The sequence below is a fragment of the Belonocnema kinseyi genome, chromosome 3 (assembly GCF_010883055.1).
Source record: "Belonocnema kinseyi isolate 2016_QV_RU_SX_M_011 chromosome 3, B_treatae_v1, whole genome shotgun sequence".
NCBI classification, from domain to species: domain Eukaryota; kingdom Metazoa; phylum Arthropoda; class Insecta; order Hymenoptera; family Cynipidae; genus Belonocnema; species Belonocnema kinseyi.
This window is the reverse complement of record NC_046659.1, coordinates 120,237,545-120,252,430: the sequence shown is the minus strand read 5'-3', so window position 1 is coordinate 120,252,430 and position 14,886 is coordinate 120,237,545. Positions and strand designations below refer to the sequence as shown.

Genomic DNA, 14,886 nt, shown 5'->3' with positions numbered 1-14,886 from the left:
GAAAAATCTCTATCCCATCCACACACTACTCCTTTCCCCTGCCGAGTGAGTCACGCCTACCCCGAAAGGGAAATGGCTTAATGGTGTAATAATAATAATACGGATTTCATGCGATTCATATAATTCATGGAATTAGGGGAATTTATGTAATCAAAGGAATTCAAGGAATTTTTGTGATTTATGAAATTCAAGGAATTTTTTGGAGTCCATCAATTTCATGAATTATTTAGATTTCGTGAAATCCATGAATTCCGTAAATTCCATAAATTCCTTAAATTCTATACATTCTTTGAATCTCGTTAATTCCCTTTATTTGGGGCATTCTGTAGATTTCTTGTATTCCAGGCATCCCGTGAATTCCTGATTTTCTTAAATTGCGTGAGTTCCGTCAATTACGTGATTTCTGTTAACGCTTTGAATTTATTGAATTCCGTGAATTACTGTAAATATCTTGAATTCTGTGAATTCCGTCCTTTCCATAAATTCCTTCAATTCTATACATTCTTTGAATCTCGTGAATTTCTTGTACTCTGGACATTCGGTGAATTCCACGAATTCCATGAACTCCGTGAATTCCGGTGTGAGTGAAAGTTTCCAACCGAAATTTTTAATAGATTTAGTGGATTAACAGTTTTCTAATTTATTTTTAAGGAAGGGCTTCACAGTCACCAAGTCAATATGGAATGCCTGACCTGTCCACCTTGCATATTCAGCAACCTGCTACCACGTCGTCTCTACGACAACACTCCACAGGTAATGGTTCTGATTTTTGTTTTAAGTTTGAAAAGGGGAGTTTTAAATGCGAACTTTAAATACCTCCTTCTGCATATTTTCTGAATCAACTCCTAAAGTTTTTTATAATATATTTTCGCGAACTAAAGTCCATGGGGTCACATTTCAACATCAATAGACCTTTCACAAATTTTTAGCGGAAGTTTTTTGTCGAACTCTCTCCGTCCCTTTCTACTCTATTAGCGTTGACTCATTTGATATATCATAATAATATAGGGGACATTTCACACAATGTTTGCCCCCAAAATTTGTTTGCACGTAAAATTTTTTTTTCTTGTTTCACACTCAAAAATGTTCGACGCGTATTTTTTTATTTCAATATGACACGGAAAGTTTTGGAGAAGATTTAAAAAAAATGTTATGTCCATAAAAATGTACCCTTTTTCAATTGCTTCTACTTCAATATTACACAAAGATATGAAAATTCATAAACAATGTAAAATGTGGACTTAAACACTAAAATAGATTTTTTTAAATTTGGACCTGTTTTTAATCTTTTTTTATAGTCGACTAAACGTTTTTTCTTGATCTGCTAAAAATGTGTGAGTGGGTGGTCAAATAATTTTAAAACAATGAATTTTGAAATAAAAAAAATGTATTCGCTTGTTCATGTTACTTAATAATATGTTAAATTAACAACATAAAAATATATGATTTTGCAAGTGGATGATTGGGTTTTACTTATCGGGTAGGCAGTCAAGTCCCACTCTGAACGAGTCGCGCAGCGCTACACTTCGCGCACGCAAGCCGCTATTCACAATTTCATTTTTTCGCATGTATTTTACTAGCACTTCCAAATTTTCACCAGATAAAGAAAAACGCTTAGTCGACTTAATAAAATGAAAAAATACAAGGTTCAAATATAAAAAATTATTTGTTTATAAATATTTGATTTATATTATTAAATAAGTCATTATAGTGGTTTTTATTATACTTTATTCGGAAGCTGAGTCAGAGGCTCACATTTTATCTTTCGTATTAGTTATGATATGTTTGTTTAATACTGCAGTATAAGCAATTAAAAAAAGATGCATTTTATGAAAATTAAATTTTTCTCGAAAACGTTGCGTAAAAACCTTATAGACTTCTTCTGAATAAAAATAAAGTTTTTAAGGATGAAGTGCGGTATAGAAAGAAAAAAAAACAATATACTTATGTAACACAACAGTGCTTTCTCAATATGTTTGGCAGCTCTATCTGCCATAGAATAAATTGTGTCAACAACGCTCAATTTCTGTTTGAGGCACTCTTTCATGATCTTTTGAAATGTGTACACAGCTGCAGTGTCATGACTTAAACTTCAAGGTGCTTCAGAAAGAAAAATTGTTGTTTCGCAAAAAATTCGCGAAGTTTCAGGTTTTCAAGTTTAGTGCAGAGTACTTCCACGCAAGCTATTCACGCCCAATAGATCAGTCAGGTACTTTTAAAAATTTTTAATGTCAGGTAAAGATTCTCATTCGTTAAAATGAAAAGCGTCAGTGGGTTTACTGCACATGATTTTTTTAAGGCAATCATGATAATCTGACCACTGTCTGCCAGTTCCCTCAGTCAAATGTTTAATATCAATCACATTCAACAATAACTTACCGTTTCCATGATAAACGCAGACACAAACATTTTCATCAGCACTTGGCTTCCGGAAAAGTGAAAACTCCACTTTCGGCAACTAAGACTTTCGATTTTCTGGCTTTACGTTCAGATGCACCGAATTCCTACATGATTTCTCTGCGACTCCAAAACTAGGGGGAAAGGGTGAGCAGAAAAATCTTTTCTGAATATGTAGTGCGCTTATGCTTCAATTTTTCTTTTATTTAATTCAGGACTTTGAGTCCCACTAAGTGACTTTCATCATTGCGTCCTTCTTTTTCATTTCTCATTGGCAAGAAAGAATCTTTGTCCACGCTTATCTCTTCCTATACATTAATACCAGGCTCTTCTATAAATCTGGATGGCTGAAAATTGAGAGTTCTACATTCTTTTCTACAAGCGCCACATATTTTACTGCCTTTCAACAAATCAAGAAACAGAATTTGCTGATTTTCCGTTAGAAGCCTCAGATCAATTCCTCTTACATGCTTATCCTTACGGAAAGGATTTGCACATCTGCTACGAACTAACTAAATGACCAAAGACCACAGAAAAGAAGGATTCAGAATTCACAAATTGTATACAACTAAGAAACAGAAATGAAACACAAGAAATCACAGAAAACACACACATGAAAATTCGGAACACTACAAGTTGGCTGCTTTTACCTTTGATGAGACTGAAGTCAGAGTGGAGTAACGCTGTGCAACGTTTTGCTTGACGCCAAGAAACAAGTGACAGTCTATGTGATTTTCTTTTGTTTCTTGGTACAATATAAGAAACAAATAAAAATCTATGTTCGTGGATGTCTTTTGTTTTTCGGTTACACACGAGACCAAATATAATCCAGCCAAAGAAAGGACGAATCCTGTATAATTTGTACATGTGAATAGTTTAAAATATTGTTAATTGTTTTAAGCCTTTTAAAAGTCTGTTTTATGTGACAGCAATGATGAAAATATACAGCAAAACCACAAAAAAAAACATTATTCAGGGGCGCGGGGTGAACACTGTCCTAAAAAATACTTGTGTTTCCTATTTTGTTTATAACTATATGCAAGCATTTGCGATGCATTAAGAACCGATAAAATTAATTTTTGGAAATTTTCTGTACCAAGGAAAAGTATGTTTGAATGAATCAAATTGGTATAAAATAACGTCGGTCGATGCATCGGCTGGACTGGCCGACCTGTCCAAGCGCGCGAGGAACGGTTTCCTTCGTATATCTTCGCATAACAACATAACTATTTTCAGTCCCAAAATGCCAAACAGCATTTTCATCGGAAAAAGCCAAGCTTTCGTTTAAAAATACTTTAAAAAAATAAAAAATTCCCGAAGATTAGAAAATATTATGACCATTTGAAAATACCCGCTTTGCCTCGAGGATGCAAATTTCACTCCCTGTAGTTCAAGAAGGAATGGTATTAAAAGTCTACAAGTAGGTGGGTATACTACTATCATATAGGCAAAAAAATTCTAAAAATTCTATGGCAATCGGAAGGCATGACTTTTAAAGTTGGGACAGTTCAGGAATAATGCCCCAATAGTAGAAAATCTATGAATGGATGAGAAATATCGAAAAATTAATAAAATTCATTTCACATTGAGCTTCATAAAGTAATTATTAACAACTTACCATACATACCTTAATTAAATAAATTTGTAAGATTTGATTAAATAGATTTTACGTACAAAGAATATTCATAATTCGGTACAAAATATTATTCATTTTTAATTATTGTGGCTTATCTTATTTATTGAATGGATCCTAATGATCAGAAAAATTCTGAAAAATCGTAGAATTAGTTATGAAATGGTCAAGATGGTTAACATCGTCCGAAAATTGTGTTACATAATTAATAATTTATGTATGACCCTTAGTGATAAAGTAGAACATATGTGATTGAATCGCAAATATTGGACATTTCAGGAAATGCATTTTACATACCTGAGCAAAGTCAATCACAACTTATCTTAGTGAAATATATAATCAATTTACGTTTTATGATAAAATTGTTATAAAAAAAATCAATGAAAAATCTTCGAAATTAAACATAACAATTGATATAGTATGCATATTAATCAATTATAAACAAAACAAAATAATAATTCAGTAAAAAATTTTATTAACTTTACTGCATTATCAGCGATCAACAAACGTGATCAATAAATGTAATACATATTGAAATTACGTAGACTGCACATTCCGTGAACAATACTATTTATTATATTTTGTTTAGAAAAAAATGACGTATGAGGCATATTAATCCTTTATTACAAAATAAAAGCTGGTATTAAATTTAAAATGTTTATTTCTATTAATTTTACATTTAAACAATAAGTTACTTGATGATACAAAGTAGAAAGTCCAAGCAAAGTGACAGAATTTCATAAACTATAATCGGTATTTTTCATATAAAAAAATACTTTTTTGTATATTGTTTCAAGATTGTCCATACTATAGATGTACCGACTTGAAACTGAAGATTGCCCTTTACAATTAGCTACAGAATACAAAGAATATTTAATTTTTTAAATAATTATGATTTGTGTGCCGTTTTGTTAATACGAATTGTTTTTAATAAAGAAAATGCCATTTTTTACTGTTTATTAGATGTTTCAAATGGTTTTTAAGCAATTTAGTATTGTTTTTAGCAAGCTTCTTTTCAATTAGTGTTTGAATATATAATACAGAGATAGAATAATTCATACAAGTTAAGTAACACAATTATTGAAAGAGTTCCATGTTTGTAATAATATTCTATTTGAACAGAGCTAGAGAGTTGGGGTTTTTTCTGAAATTTTTAACTTTGCTTTCGCTTTATAGTTATTTTCCTGAGCTTGCGACAATTCTATGGACAACAATTCGAAAGTCGTTGACTGGCTAGCAGCTGTTGGTGCATTTTGTAACAATTAGACTGGCAGACTGTCAAACATGTCAAAAATTCGAGTGTAAATACGTCATTTTAGTACTCTTAAAACCCACAGGGAATGATTATTTGAATGGTAAAAACTAACCAGAAGTTTGGCTTTCAAACATATAAAAAAATCATAGCATGAAAATTAGAACCTTCATTTTAGTACTCTTGACACCTATTGGGAATGCTTGTTTAGGTGCAAACAACTAACAAGAAGTTTGACTAGCAGCTCCTAAATTGTGCCAAAGTTAACTGGAAGGCTGCCATCATGTCGAAAATTCGAGTGAAGAAACTTCCTCGGTAATAAGCGTTAAATTCCGAAAAATTAAGAATTTGTATTCCTCTGAATACGCAATTTTTCCTCCGTCTAAAAATCCCCCAAGGGAAAGAGAAAAAGTTAAAATTCTATTCCTCTCAATCAATTTAGTAAAATTTAAAGAAAGCATTTATTTAACTTACTTTTTATTACTACAGCCTGCTAGTCATCTTTGGCACCACTGACAATTTGCCAGTCAATTTTTTGGTTAGTTCTTAGCATTCAAACAGTCATTCTCAATGGGTTTCAAGAGTACTAAAATGACGTTTTTCACTCGATTTTTAGACATGTTGGACAGCCAGCCATTCAACTTTGGCACCACTCAGGAGCTACCAGTCAATTTTTTTGTAAGTTCTTAGCATTCAAACAATCATTCCCAATCGGTTTCAAAAGTACTAAAATGAAGGGTTTTCGCTCGAATTTTTGACATGTTTGACAGCCTGCCAGTCAACTTTGGCACCACTCAGGAGCTGTCAGGCAAACTTCTTGTTAGTTGTCTGCACCTAAATAATCATCCCCAATGGGTTTCAGGAGTACTAAAATGAAGATTCTAATTGTCATCCTGTCATTTTTTTATATGTTTGACAGCCTGCCAGTCAAGTTTGGCACCACTCAGGAGCTGCCAGTGAATTTTTTGTTAGTTCTTTGCAACTTAAAAATCATCCCCAATGGGTTTCAAGATTACTAAAATAACGTTTGTTCACTCGAATTTTTGACATGTTTGACAGCATGTGAGTCAACTTTGGCACCACCGAGAAGCTGCCAGTCAAATTTTTTGTTAGTTCTTATAATTCAAACAATCATTCCCAATGGCTTTCAAGAGTTTTAAAATTACGTTTTTTCACTCGAACGAGTTTCGAACTGCTGACTATGAAAACAAAAGAATATAAAATTTTAGGGATTACTAAAATTACGTCCATAGAATTGTCACGAGCTCCCGGACTATTATAAACATATGATAAAGATACAATATCGAGAATAATTCGTGAAAGAATGTTTCTTTCTATGAAAGACTTTTTGTGATTATATATTTTTTAGGAGTAAAAGATATATTATATACAGTCTCCAAATTTTTTTCATGGATCATTGTATAAACGTGAATTTTCCTGAAAGTGGAAAATTTAATTGATTGCATTAATTATTATTTCGCTCTATGGGAAAAGTTTAAAAAATTTAAAAATTCAAGAAAACAGCCAAAATTATCTATGATTGCAATGAAAGAAATTAGATGTAACAACAATAATCTAATAATTTTTTTGAATTATTCAAAGGTAATATAATTTAAAATAATGATAATAATCAATTATTCGAGCAATTATGTTTATTTACTTAAATTAATTATTACCTCACTATAATTTAAAAGTGGAACAGTCGTGACCAATTTTATAACAGAATTTCAGGTCTACCATTAATGTAAACAATATTATTTTATGTTTTAAATTGCAAATATTGTTTTGAGTATAATGTCAAATTCGGACATTTTTGCTGTAAATAAGATTTTTTATATTTAAACAAAAATGAAAATTTTAGAGGTAAGGGCTGCATAAATGGGGCCTTAAGCGATTTATTTCAACATTCAAATATCAATATCAATTAATATTATATGCAATGAAAATAATTATTACTAAAAGATGCCTCAGTAGTAGAGTATTCTGTAGCATCGTATTCTATAGCCAATTCTAATGACAAGCTTGGAGAGTCAAATTGATGCACCGAATATTCACAATTCTAAATGAACTGTACAAAAAAAACTTGTTTTCTATTGGAAAATACTTGTTGCACTTGATGTAGCTTGCGCATTCACTAAATACCATTTCTTTTTCACAGCAAACCGTCTTCTTTTTTGTAACAATTTGGGGGGTGATTTGTATGAAAATTGAAACAAAAATACAAATTTTAGACCACCCCTGTCCACCTGGATTATAGAATGAGCCCCCCTTTCCCTACTGGTCACGACGTATATGGATGTCCCTTTCGAAGACATATTTTTTTATACGATCAAACATTTTTAGGGTTCAGAAGGAAATTTCAGAATTAAATTGGTAAAGCTCAAGAATTTGCATTGAATTTTTTTGAATAATTAAGGCACAAACGTTTTTCTCAATCCTAATAAAAAATGTTGCTGGAATATATTGTATTAAGAAATCTTCGTTGAAAATTATTCTGCTTGAATTTAAATTTTGATGATTTTTTTACAGGAAATCCGTATGATTATAATGCCATGATGCTTGGACAACAACACAATGATGGTACGGATTCTAATTTTTATTCTCAGCTTCTCAAAAAATCCCTGTTTGGGTCTTTTATAAATTATTTATTTGAAGTAAAAAGGCTAGAAGCCATGTTAACAGTTACAGATCTTGTTCCAATTCTTAAAAGCGATAATTTTTATGGAATAAAAAATTGTTTTAATTCAGTAATAAATTAAAAAATTAAAGTGCTAATTATCTAGAATTGGGTCTTTTCCGAATTTTTCTCGATTGATGCAGAACATTTCTCATTAGATTCTTGCTTGTACACATACATTTATGATCTTGGATACATGATAATAATTCATTATTTTAGTAAAATTTTTCTCTAACATCTGTGAGGATTTAATGGCTCCTTATTTTTTACAGGATACCCGTACAGCAGTAATACCGTGATGATTCCGGATCCACAAAGCACCTCAGGTTTTAATTATAATTTTTATTCTCAGCTTCGCAGCTGGAGGGGGGAATGTAAACTTTAGATCCATTCCTCAAATATCTGCTGAATTAGGGTCACCACAATTAATTTTTAAAAAGTAGGGAACAAATTTATCTAAAAATGATGACAAAGTAGGACAAAAACTCAATTAAAATTAAGGGAAAAGTAGGATATAAAAGTTTAGGAAAGAAGAGAACAAAGTAGTGCAAAATATTTGTGAAACAGGACAAAGTAGGGCATGGTAGAATACAAAGGATTAATTAAAAAGAGAATTTTTAAATATATTTTTCAAATTCACTGTTTCATTAAATTTTATCAACGCTTAAAATCTAATATTTTTATTTTTATAATATAATGCATTCTAATCAATATCACAAATCAACACATTTATATTTTTCTTATAGTAGGAATGTTAATATTACCTTAATCTTGTGATTTATCGAAGAAATCGTATAATGACATTGAATGGTAACATTTCGTACCAAAAAGATTCAAAGTTGATGAGAAAATGAAAATCTATCATTTGAAAAATCCCAAAAAACCCGGACAAAGTAAAAAATCCTGTAGTACAACTGCCACAAGCCCAAAAATGGTGACATTTCCGGGGAAATCTGGACTGATTGTCAGCCTTTTCTGAATTCCCCGTCGGACGATCCCAGTAATCGTGAGTTTTTAGGTGTAAACCCCACAAATAAGTATTTTCCGCATAAAAATACAATCCCAAAATATTTTTAAGTAAACTTGGACAGTACTTGTTGTGGAAACCAAGTTATTTTTTCTATACGAATAGTGCACATGGGTAAAAAAATGCATTTATATTTCCGTTGGTGATGAAGCACGAAACGTGGAAAATAGCTTAACAATTACGTTAGCAAAAACGTTTCTTTTTTAAAGCTTTTAATAAGTAAATAAATTACTTGATCGGGACGAAAATTATTGTTTTGCAATAACAAATAATTTTTATTTCATAAAATTAAGTAAAATATTCCTATAGTACCTTCTTGTTTGAGAAACATTGGTCACGATTATAGGGCCGTTACGAAAGCATAGTTGTATAAGGAATAGTAATCGGTTACGAAGAGTAGGATGACTTCTGAAAATTTTATTTCTATATTTCATTACAAATAATAATTTAATTGATTTAAAAAAGGTGTAAAATGAAATTGGAGAAATGTGTTGAGTAGTTTTTCATTAGCTAACAAACATCTAGACTGCATAATGTAAAGAAAAATATGCAATAGATATATAATTATTGATAGTTTTGATATTGTGACAATGTGAACAGAGCCTAGCCTCCAAAATCAAATCATTTTTTCAGTTACTGCAATTTATAAAATTTCTTTATTGTGATTTATTTTTTGTAAATGAAATATTAATTCTATTCGAAAATATTTTTAACTGAAATAAAGACTTAACATTCATTTTTATTATGATTAGTTATTTTAATGTTCATCAGACGTATATTATCTCGAAGGTTGTCATTCAATATAAAACGAATAATACATCTTTCATTCCATTAAAGTATAGTTAAACTACAAAAATACACTTGGAGTACACTTCCAAATTGCTAAAAACTGATTTTAAGAAAATTCAACATTTTTTACGAAAACTACAACATCTCACGATTACTAGCAGATGGCAGATTTGGAAGTCACGATAACTAGAACATCGTTCCTTTCTGTCTTTTAATTGCTTATATAAAAACTAATATAAAATATGATGTAAAAACAATTATTGTAATATTTTAGGATGCTTAATTCTTTAGTCAGTACCAATCATTTTTTAAATAATCCCTCTAAAACATTTTTCTAAATATTTGAAGTCAATGAAATCTTTTATGGTCATGATTACTGGGACGCTTACCTGTTTTATTTGAAGTAAAAAGGCTGCAGGCAAGTTTTAACAGTAACCGATCGTGATTACATTCTTAGTATCCATAATATTTTGTATAGGATATAGAATCATCTCGAATCGGTTCTTTTCAGAACTTTCGATTTTCCTCGATTGATTCAGAAATTTTAACATTAAGGAAGAACATGGGATGAGTAAAATTCAAGATTCTTGAATACCCTTCTAGTATGGTAGATTTATATTAATTCCGCGTCAATTCACAAAATATATAAATATTTGACAACGTTCAGTAGAAAATATAAGAAAATATAAGATGCTGCCAATTTTGGGATCTTTTTGTACTGCGCTTGCTTCGCGCTGGCGACCCGATTAGTGACTTTCAGCGCGCATCTTTTAAATTATATGAATATTCAGATTGGGTTCACAGCGTCTTTTGCATTAAATTCAAACCATTTTTTATCTGTCACTCCAAAGTATTAATTTAGGATTAACAAATACTTTTTGAAATCAAACCTTTTAAATGATTTGAAATTTAAATTCATTTAAAATCAGCGCGCTAACAGTAACCAATCCGGGAGCAGTGGTGTCAGAACACGGATAGTTTTATTATGCGCATTAATGATTCTGTGTATTTTTAAATTGAAGCATGGTATTTCATAACCTAAAAATACACAGGAGTAACTGCTGCTCATGCTAGGGATTTCCGCGTTCTGACACCACTGTCCGGGAGTATCAGCGCGACGCAAGCGCAGTTCAAAAAGTTCCTCAATCGCGAGCACTAGGAACAAGGCTGCCAATGAAATTGGCGGCAAGTGATTTAAATTTAAATGATCGTAATTACGAATTACAGAAAGTAAATCATGAAGAAACATATAGCAACTTGTTTTAATTTAAATTTATGATATAAATACATAAAATTTGAAAGTAGCTATGTGGTTACATACATTAAAAATAAAGAAAAAGTTATTAGTAAATATAAGAATTCCAAAAAAAGACAATGCTTTGAAAAATCGTCTGTCAGTATTGTAGCTAAATTCAGCAAATATTTAGTCTTACGGTCAACGATAAAGAAAAAAAAATAAATAAAAATAAAAAATAAATAAAAAACGGTCGAAGAAAGGAAAAACAGTTTGGATCTGCTGTATCTACAATTGTTTTGTATATTTGTAAAATCCTCTATATATAAATTTGGAATATTTCTTAATTTGAAATTTTAAATATATCACAACAACAATTTTTATAAAGCTTTAAATATAAATTTGGAAGAAAGTAGTATTTCAAAAATTTTGAATTTTAGATTTATAATAAATTTTTAAATGATAACTGTATACCCATGAAATGGATAGGAATAATAAAATCAGTTTTCTGGACGTAGAAGTAATTAAAGGTCAAGATGGTAATATTATTACCAATTGGTACAGGAAAAGTACACATTCAGGTAGGATTTTAAATTTTGTTCTGCTCATTCTTTTCAAAACAAAGTTGCAGTAATCAAAAATTTAGTTGACAGAGATCTGAGTTTGTCACTTGTTTCATTCTACAATAGTAAATTTAAATATTGTTATGGATTTCCGTTTTCTAAATCATTACCCAGAAAAGTTAATTGAGAAAAATATTAAAATTAGAATTCAAATATCAAAAGCAGACAAAGCAATGCTTTGCCTGCAGATAATTACAGGAATTCTTGCTAGGCATATAAAGAAATTTATTGATGTGGACCATGATTATGATTTCGATAATATGGTAATTACTCACCTGAGGATTCCGATATATTTTTGATAGATTTTCTTTTCAAAACTCATTTGATTCTCGGGTGCCAGGAAGAGAGCATCGTGGTGTTGGTGATGTTCCTGCCTGTCTAAGTATTTTTGTTTTTATTTTTGTTTGCCTTGACAAGGGTGCTGTAGGAGTGCTGAAACGTTGACGTTTATTTTCGACAAATGTTTTTTTGTTGTAATTTGATAATAATAAAAATAAAAAAGTCGAAAGAAAGAAAAAAGAGAAGAGAGGGAATTTAGTTGGTTGCCTTCTCATTTTTTATTCCCCTTTTTCATTTTTTTTGTCCGAGGAGGAAAATTCTTTTCTTTTCTTTTTTAGGAGAAAAAGATGTTTTCCTTTATTTTTTGTTTTCAAATTTCAATAAGAAACATTTTTTTCGTGGTTGTCCAAATTTGTTGGATCGATTCTTGGTTTTCCTTTCAGGAATTCTGCACATCAATTTGAATATTGGAGGTTAAATAAGATTTTAAAATTGATTTGAATCCTATTTAAATTTCTTTAATTTTAAAATACTTTTTATCCCACACTATTAGTAAAAAAAATTTCTGTGTAAATTTAAAAATGGCTCATTTTTACAGGAAACCTGTACAACTATAAAACCATATCGTCTATACAAACCTCTGCAGGTTTGAGTTCTATTTTTTTAATTTAGCTTCTCAATTGGTGAGGGGAATGTAACGCTCAAATCCATTTCACAAATATCTTACGAATTCGCCCCTGAGGAGTTTATAATGTATTTATTTAAAGTATAATGCCACGACGCACATTTAACAGTAACCAACCTTACTTAAATTCTCAGTAGAAGTAATTTTTTGTATACGATGGAAAATTGTGGTGATTCAGTAATAAGCTTCTAAAGTGAATTGATAATTATCTAGAATCGGATCTTTTTAGAACTTTTGATTTTGCTAAATGCATGCAGGAAATTTTTCATCAAATTGTGACGTCTACCCATACGTTTGTGATCTTGGGTACAAAATTAAAAATTTATTAATTGTAATAGCATTTTTTTCAGCCGTCTCCGTGAATTTAAATGTTACTTATTTTTTACAGGACCATCCAACAAAAATGTCAGGACATATAAATCACAACGTCCTAAAGGTTCGGTTTCGAATTTTTATTCTCAGCTTCTTAATTGGCGGGGGAATGTAGCATTTAGATTTATCCCTCAAATACCTTCTGAATTCTTAGCTGTACAGTAGGACAACAAATACGGCTGTAGACAAATTGATTTTTAGAGGATAATTATTATCTTATTTCAACTTAAAAAAATACAATCTAATAAAATTACGCATAGAGCTGCCATGTCCGATTAAAATTTTTGTTTATCTTTTTGTTTCTTAAATAACAAAAATGAAAGAGAAATTTTGACTTTTGAAGAATAATGGCTTTCGAAAAATTCTTCGATTCAATCAAAAATACCTAAAAAACTGAAAGCAACTATCCAAAAAAGATGACTAATATCAATGCAAATGTTAAAAAGTTGATTGAATTTCTTATGAACAAATAAGTGAATGAAAATAGTTTTGTGGGAATTGGCGGTGATTCTCCACTTGATTCGTATGAAATTTTAACAATTTATGGACGAAAAGAGTTTTTTAGTTAATTTAATAAAATATAATGAATAATTTGTTATTTTAAAAGCAATTTTTATAAAACATGATTTTTTCGATGCCATTAACTGCATATAACCAACTTCTGAATTTTAAAAAATATTTTAAAGAAAGTTAAGAATTTATTATTGTGAACAACAATTGTTTCGAAAGTTTTTTATCATTTTATTTAATTATAAAGAATACGGCTTTTTCCATGGAATTAAAAGCCAGTTATTTAGCAAGTATTTTTTGCTCTGGCTCGGTAACATTTTATCATTAAAAATTAAAATAATAAAACAAATCATAAAAATTGGCTGAAACATTTGTTGTTAACAATCATAAATTATTTATTGTCCATAAATTTCTCATATTTTGTGCGAATCAATAGACAAGTCGCCGCCAATTTTGGCGAAACCAATTCTAGCCATTTATCTGTTTATAACAAATTCAATAAATTTTCGAACAATTTTATTGATATTGAGCATCTTTTTTTGGATAGTTTTTTTCAGTTTTCTAAATGTATTTTTGATTTAATCTAGGGATTTTTTGAAAACTGGTAATACAGATGGATGATGAATTTTATTAGCTTCCATTTTAAAAAATAAGTTAAATTCGGAAAATATTTGTGTTCTGAAAATCAATTTGCTTTCGGATGATTTTTTTGCCCCACTGTGTTTCTGGGTGTTTTATAAAGTATTTATTTCAATAAAAAATGCTACATGCACAGTTTAACGGTAACCGATCGTGTTTAGATTATGACTAGATATAATTTTTTATAGTTTTAAAAATTGTTAAGACTTAGTTATTAAATTCAAAAGCGAAATCATTATTATTTGGAACCGGTTCTTCTTAGAACTTTTGATTTTCTCGAATTATTCAGAAAATTTGACATTGAGGAGGAACATGCTATGAGTAACATTCAAGATTTTTCAATGTCAGTCTAGTATGATAAATTCATATCAATTCCGCGTCAATTTACAAAATATAAAAAATGTTGACAACGTTTAGTAAAAAATATAAGATTTTGAATCGACATTGTGTTTTATGCACCTAACCAAGAAAAATCATATAAATTAGAGATTCCTGTCCGAAAATTCAAGATATTTAATTTGAAAAAAATATGAATCGAAATATTTCTTTTCTGTCACTCAAAAATCTTATTTTAGGATTAAAAAATTACTTTTTATGCATATTCTAATCATTACTCATTATAAATTTTAAATATGAATGTGCATACTATTCAAAATCAGCGCGCCAACAGTAAAGAATCCGATAACACCGGCCGTGACGCAAGCGCAGTTCAAAAAGTTCCCAAAATTGGGAGCACTGCAAACAGAGCTGCCAATGGAACTAGTGGAAG

The 14,886-nt window shown here is 30.2% G+C and overlaps 1 protein-coding gene across 1 annotated transcript in view; it reads left to right on the top strand.

Moving 5' to 3' along the window:
- Positions 1-14,886, top strand: part of LOC117170005 — a 48,744-nt gene that overhangs the window by 10,741 nt on the left and 23,117 nt on the right. The window contains exons 5-8 of the mRNA XM_033356520.1: positions 652-753; positions 7,812-7,862; positions 8,232-8,285; positions 12,985-13,032. Coding sequence (XP_033212411.1) covers positions 652-753; positions 7,812-7,862; positions 8,232-8,285; positions 12,985-13,032 — 255 coding nt within the window. The remainder of the gene's footprint in view (positions 1-651; positions 754-7,811; positions 7,863-8,231; positions 8,286-12,984; positions 13,033-14,886) is intronic.